Raw genomic sequence first — 7,450 nt, 5'->3', positions numbered from 1 at the left:
ATATGAGAAGCATCAAGATGCTGAAAATAAGCAAGCTTTTTTAAAACTTCACAGAGAACAGAGCCTCCTCACGGTCTACAGCAAACCTCTTGAGATGCTACAAATAATGAAGTCAAATACAATCCATGACCAAATTTGAAAAGAATTTAATGACTGATATTGCATTATTGGTACAGACTGGGAATGTCACTTCAGTAAAGAGTGCCAACACCTGATAGCTTCCCAATGTGATTATATTTTCCAGGACTGGCTGTTCCACAAAATTCAGCTCACAAGCACAAAGGTAATGGAAAAAACAAGTCTCCAAGACAAACGTCTTTAAAAACAGACCTTTAGTTATAATGTGCTCTGGACAGATGAATGAAAGATAGTTGTTTGGCCACAGACAGAAGAACCTCATACTACCTGTGAAGCATAGTGGCAGGATTGCTGAGGTTTAGGGTTGAACTGTAAGTAAGACTGATTATCCTAAGCACACTAGCAAATCCCAAAAAGGAAAAACTGAGAAATCAAGGAGGATCTAAAGAGCACCTGTCCTCCAATTTCAGTCGTCCAATTTTCTTTCTTTCTTTTTTTCCCCCAGCTTATCTAATGATCACATTTTGAGTCAGCTTCCTATGATACGTTAAATTTGATTTTAGCAGAAAGACCACAGAGATTTAAAAGCAAATAAAATATGTCAGTCTTGATTACTCTGGTTTTTGTTTTTGTTTTTTCTAGCAGGGGCCAGCTACCTGCCATACTGGGACACTTTGACCTCGCCGTGATCTTTTGACATTCTAGTTTTTGTCTGTGATCAATTATTTCCTCTGGATGTTTGTCCCGACCAGCTGTGTAATTGGGCAGAGGGCTTGGAAAAGTCAGCAGACTGTGTGCGATTGTTTGCCAGCAAAGGCAACAGTGAGGAATTTGGCTGCTGAGGACAAAAATAAAAGACACTGGAAAAATAGAGGAATTGTCAGTCTTTAAGATGTGTTTGTTTCCTTATAACTCAAAGTAATCTGCTCCCGTCAGAGCTCAGCCAGCGACCAGCTCAATTTATCAGAGATGCTGGCAATAAACAGTGAGATATTTGCCAAAGCAGGGATAGAAGATCCAGTCTCAAGTCTGATAGTCTGCTTTTGCTACCACTGAATGATTTACCTGATCTGGATTCTCTCTGGCACTGATGACACATTTTTTTACACAGCTGAGCAAACCTTGTGACATTTTTGTGTGATTCGGTTCATTTGAGTGGCATGTATCTCAGCTCCCCTCATAATTGAGAACAGATTAACACCCAGCTGCAGCAACAGGAAGGAGATTTTTACCAGAGCAGAAACGGAGTTTGTGCTGTTTTTGCAAAATCTGCAGGTTCCAAATTATATTTCGTAGAAAGTCTAATCAGGTCAACAATGAGAGCGAGTTAAGAAACAGAGCTCATCAAGCAGCTTGTTGCCAAATGGTATCTGTGTCACATCCTCCATCAGGCAGGCAGATGGTTTAGAATCACTGCAGTCTTGATACTTATGCTGGAAACAAGCAGCCAATCCTTCACCTTACTGAAAGCTCACAACCCTCCTAGTCTGTGTAATATTTTCTCACCTCTCAGTTTTGTATGACATTAAAATTTTTATGTATTTTTTTAAAAATTGTCAATTCATACTTGTCTTGCTAATTACCAAGGTTCTAGATATTTCTGGTTAGATATCAGTTTGCATGTTCAGTGTTTGTGATATGATGTGATATCAATTCTTCAACAGCTTTAATAGACCATGTGGGGAGGGTATGTTTCTAAAAATGCTTTGAAGGAGGCAAAGCAATTTAGATTTTAAAAAATCCGGTCATAATAGGTGCAACAAATTAGCAAATTATAAACATTCACAATGTTGAATTAATGTGAGCCCTCCTGTTTTACTCCTCCGGATTAACATATTGTTATCTTTAGCTGGAACAATGCAGTCTTCATTTTTTAAACGTTCCTCTCAAGTCTAAGTGGTGGATTTAAAACCTAAAACTGATCGTTCTGTATGTCACAGTTGCACATTTAGAATTTTTTTTCCCCCCATTAAAATAATCTTCCCCTCCCACCTTTTCCACTTTTAAAATAGTCCAGATCTAACTCTACACTGCTTCCTCTTGTGCAAATCTGTGTAGTCCCTGACTCTCTACATTCAAGCCTAGTTCGCCGCAACTTGAGCACACCAGCTCTCCTACAACTCTGTAGAAACAACTCTACACAATGGCAAGCTGTAATATAGGAGTATTGATTACGAAGATAAACAATGATACAGAAACCAAGTTGACAGGATTGGTTCCTTTAGTTTGTTACATGGCAAATCTTGGCTTTCTCAACCTGTCGGGACACATCCGTTTCCAAATATGATTATAACCTAACCCCAGCCTGTTTGCAGCAGGTGGGGTTACATCAAATAGTTAAAACAAAAGCAAACCATCACTAGAAAAAAAGGAAATTGGAAAGAGTCCTAGAAGAAGCTTGTGTTTTAGGCAAGTGGTAGGAAGTGCTTTCCTGTGTGATGTTACCAACCACAGTTTGACATTTTACACAAGAGATATCTGGCAATCCAAAGGACGATTTCACAAGCATCATTTCTGTTTTATCCATACATTTATCCATTTTCTATACTTGCTTTATCCTGTGTAGGGTTGCGGGGTTTGCTGGAGTCTGTCCCAAATGACATTCTGCACAGGTTGTCAGTCCATTATAGGGATAACGCACAGAGACAAACACATATGCAGTATTTCTGTTCCCGAGAGGATTAATATGAAAAAATATATATTAATAATTAACTTAAAGCAAGAGTAGGGAGTGTTTTTTAATTTTTGGGCAGAAAATCCATATTAACCTTTCAGCCTACTGAAATTCTAGTGATCTGAGAGAAAAGACCCATTCCAGCTGACACTAGGTAACACTCTGGACAGGTTACGAGTCCATTTGAAATGTGGGAGAAAGCTGCAACACCAACCAACACAGCCACACACAAGAAAGGGCCTAGATGGCAACTACCTTTGAACCAGACCCTTCTTGCTGTGAGGCCATCATGCTGACAACATTTGAAATCTCCTTCCAGCTAACAGTCCATCAGCAGCATCTGTCTGATGTGCACGCAATGATCTCTTTATCTCTCTGTCTCTGACCTGTGCTGTGTCAAGTGTTACTTGCTCACATACCTGGCAGAAGGCTGCAGGTCCACAGCAGTATAAGGTGGTGGTAATCCATTTGAAAAGAAAGAAGTGAAATATACAGACTGTGTGTGTGTATTACTGGGAGGTTAATTCCAAACTTTGCCACTCTGACTTGTGAGGGAGAGAGGGAGAGACAAAAGGGGTGGAGGGTTATGCACCTCCTCCTGCCTCGTGTGTCTTCTCTACACACGGATTTATTTTTTATTTTTTTTACAGAGCCTTTAACTTCCTTGATCCTCCCTCTCCAAAACAGGAGTCTCAGGTGCTATAAAAAGGGAAATGACTCAGTTTGTGTCTGTGAATGGCTGTCCATATTATTGAGATGGGGGTTTACTGAGAAGTACTGATATAATGTGTATACAGTTAATAGATACACTGCTACACAGTAACTTTAAATGTAATTATAAGTGTTTAGAAATTGTTTCAAGTGTGAGCGGTCACTGTTTTTCTCTCAGGCTAGATTTTCTAGTGGTGTTATAAATGCGTAATTATAGCTTTTAGATGGTGATTGTTTTTTTTGTTTTTTTGGATATTTTTCGGCCTTTTCCACCTTTAATGATAGTGACACTGAAGATAGACAGAGAAACATGGGGAGGAGAGTGGGGGAATGACATGCAGCAAATGAGGAATCAAACTGCGGCCACTGCGTCGGGGATTAAAGCCCCTACACATGGGTCGCCCGCCTTACCCGCCGAGCTATCCGACGCCCTTAGATGTTGATTCTGAAATGTTTTTTATTAGTTCTTTGTTTGCTGCTTGCAATGTAGGACTACAAGCGGCAAATAAACTCCTTAATTGTTATGTTGCAACCCAGGGTTGTGTTTTCATTTGGGACAAATTAAGCTGAAAAATTACTTTAACCTGGCAAGCTGGCTAGGTGGTAATGAATGTATTATTAATAACATAAACAAGTTCCTTTGGATTCCCTATGAGCAAGCAGTCAGTGACAGTGGGAAGGAACTAAAATAAAAACCCTTTAACTTGGAGAGGAAAAAAAACAAAGGTTGACAGAACCAGCTTCCAGGTTCTATGCCCTCCATCTCAACCACGCCATAGTTGGCAGTTTCTCCCTCTGTTCTTCTGTGGGCATGTGTGAAGTGTGTGTGCATGTCCATGTGTGTGTGTTTCCATCAGTACAGATCTGATGGGTTAATCAGCTGAGAGTGAACACCTGTGACGGGGAATGACTCACCTGCTCTGAATTCCCTCACCTGCCATAAAAACGGGCTCAGTTCATCATTGGACACTGGACCGTTGTTCTCCACACCGCTACTGGACTCAGCCAGCTGTGGTTTGTTTTGTGTTCTGTAGCTTTTGAACCGTGCTAACCATTCTCTCCCTGTGTAATTTCCATATCGCTCCCTGTGAGATTCCTGCTCCTGGATGCCTGCCTCACTTTCTGTCTAATCCTGGTTGTCTGCCATTCATTCCCTGAAGCACAGTAAACTCTGAACACCTTCCTGGATTTCTCCACACATCCCCTCTGCCTGCATCCCCCCGACCGCTCTCCCCTAGTTGCTGTCAGCTAAGTTTTAGTTTCATTTTGTGCTTCAGAATTGGTTTTGTTTCTTGTGCATTCCGTTGCTTGTGTCTCTCTGTGTTTAATCTTGTTGCCTTATGCGACAACACCTTGAGTTAGTGTTTTGCCTGCTTGTCATGCCACCTGTTCTGTTCTTTAAGTAACCGTGTTTCACACTGTGTGCATCAGTAATCCTGAAGTTCCTGATTTGTAACTTTCTTTGCCTGGTAGTACCTGGTTCTGGTTAGTGTTTCACCTTACTGAATTTCTCAGGATCTCTTATGTAGTTTATAGTTATTTATATGTTTTTCCAGTCAGTTTTGTCTCTAGTGGGCCTCATGTCACGGTCCCCGTATCAGCCACGGCTTTGGCCCCTGCCTAGCACTTTCCTCTCCCTCTATCCCTCTCTCTCTCTCTGTCAGTTCCCTGGCAGCAGTCATCAGGAGAATCAGAGACAGCTGCATCAACTGGCTCACCTGGATCTCATCTCCAAGCTCCATTAAAAACCAGCTCATCCCTCTACTCTCCGCCAGATCGTTGACTCCATTATCACAGTTAGTCTGTCTGATCACATTATAACCGTTGTTTAGTCAGGGTGCTAGCTCTGCTCTGCAGTTCTCAGCCGGTTATCGACCCATCTCTTGCCTGCCTGCCTGTTCACTCCAGCCATTGCCGCCCAGCCGCCGCACATCGGCTAATTCCCACGCCACCTTGGATTATCCGGCTCCCAGCTATGTCCAGGTCATACCTTTCACTATCTGATTCTGCCCACAGTCTGTACCTGCCACTAGCTCACCCCCCGAAAAGATCCCAAGCCTTCGTTGCTCCGACCTCCCCTGCCAGACCCTGACCCCCCTCCCCAAGAGCCTGCCTGCCTTCCCCCCTCATAGCTAACTCCCCGGTTAGTGAGTTCCATTAACTTCAACTCTCCATTTTTATTATTAATTCTATAGTTTATCCTGCTGTTGGTGTATTATTATTTTTAGGGTGTTTCTAGTTTTGTCCATATTTTCTATGAAGTTTGGTTACTCCCTGTTTGGTTTCCCTTAGAGTTTAGTTTCCTTGTTCTTTGTTGGTTCAAGATTGTTTTATCTTAAATAAAACCTTGTTACACCCCTTGACTTCAGACCCTCCATCTGCTGGAATGTCTACACCTGGGTCTTGGGCTCCCCAGTGACGCGTCTGTTGGTTTTTTTGTACTTTTTCCCTGCAGTGTAATTCCCTGTTCAGCCTGTCAGTGTCACCATAGCCACATTCTCTTGAAACTGTATTTTGTGTTTAGTGCTTGTGTGACTAAATTGTTTAAACATTAACTGTCTGTGTTTAAACAATTTAAAAATATATCATTTTAAATACATACATTTATATATATATATACCAAGTACTATTATTTGGTGGTCACATTAGTGGCATCATTATTGGAAGAGAAAAACAAGTCGTGACCACTATAAATACTGTGAGTGCCACAGCAAGATCTGTGGCAGAGGTCAAGAAGAAGTGGTCGGATCTAGAGGTGGAGACCAAGAGGAGAGTACCATGGCACCGTCAAATCATGTCTACTACAGGTCCAGGGCCCACCTGAGCTCACAGCGCTGGACACCAAATAGCCTCTATCCTTGGGACGGCCAGCACTTGTAGCATAGCAACCCAGTCTCACAGCAGTCTGTGACATAGTCACGAAACTTAATCTATTGATTCGTGTCCAGGTACATGTATTGCCCTAATTTTCTGTGTCTCACAGTACGAATTTCAAACTAATACATTTCAACTGGACTTATCTTTCAAATCTGGGCCACTTTTTTTTTTTTCTATTAGACAGCGCATATGCTGTGATGACCTATCCAGGGTGTCCCCTGCCTTCACCCTGAGTCAGCTGGGACCTTTTTGCTACCTACAAAAGTCTAGGTTTCAGAATGTCTTAAGATACAATGCTTACCGTGGGACCTTTTAGAGACCTATTAAAGTCTATGTTTTAGAATGTCCTAAGATATAATGGTGTAAGATTCTAGAATGCTTTAGGATTCTAGAATGCTGTAAGATTGTAGAATGCTGTAAGATTCTAGAATGTTTATGATTCTAGAATGTTTTAGGATTCTGGAATGTCGCAAGATTCTAGAATATTTATGATTCTAGAATATATAGGATTCTCAAATGTTTTAGGATTCTAGAATGTTTTAGGATTCTAGAATACCTTAGGACTTACTTTCACTTTTGTTGTCTCCTGAAGGGGCCGCTGCATCTATGCGTGCCGCCATTACCATGGCAACCAACAAAATGAAGACAGATTTACCGTGGGACCTTTTTGCTACCTACAAAAGTCTAGATTTCAGAATGTCTTAAGATACAATGCTTACCATGGGACCTTTTAGCGACCTATAAAAGTCTGTGTTTTAGAATGTCCTAAGATACAATGGTGTAAGATTCTAGAATGCTTTAGGATTCTAGAATGCTGTAAGATTCTAGAATGCCGTAAGATTCTAGAATGTTTATGATTCTAGGATGTTTTAGGATTCTAGAATGTCGCAAGATTCTAGAATGCTGTAAGATTCTCGAATGTTTATGATTCTAGAATGTCATAAGATTCTCAAATATTTATAATTCTAGAATGCTCTAAGATTCTCGAATGTTTTAGGATTCTAGAATGTTTTAGGATTCTAGAATGCTGTAAGATTCTAGAATGTCACAAGATTCTAGAATTTTTTAGGATTCTAGAATGTCGCAAGATTCTAGAATGCTGTAAGATTC

At 41.0% G+C, this 7,450-nt stretch overlaps 1 protein-coding gene across 1 annotated transcript in view; it reads right to left on the bottom strand.

Annotated features, from left to right (window-relative positions):
* Nucleotides 1-3,220, bottom strand: part of LOC103361671 (integrin alpha-11-like) — a 73,007-nt gene extending 69,787 nt beyond the window's left edge. The window contains exon 1 of the mRNA XM_008287815.1: nt 3,172-3,220. Within this exon, the coding sequence (XP_008286037.1) occupies nt 3,172-3,220 (49 nt within the window). The remainder of the gene's footprint in view (nt 1-3,171) is intronic.
* Between the last annotated feature and the right edge of the window lie 4,230 nt (nt 3,221-7,450).

Source organism: Stegastes partitus, unplaced genomic scaffold (genome assembly GCF_000690725.1).
Source record: "Stegastes partitus isolate 25-593 unplaced genomic scaffold, Stegastes_partitus-1.0.2 Scaffold522, whole genome shotgun sequence".
Taxonomy (NCBI): Eukaryota; Metazoa; Chordata; class Actinopteri; family Pomacentridae; genus Stegastes; species Stegastes partitus.
The sequence above is the reverse complement of the archived record's forward strand: the minus strand, read 5'-3'. Positions and strand labels throughout refer to the sequence as shown.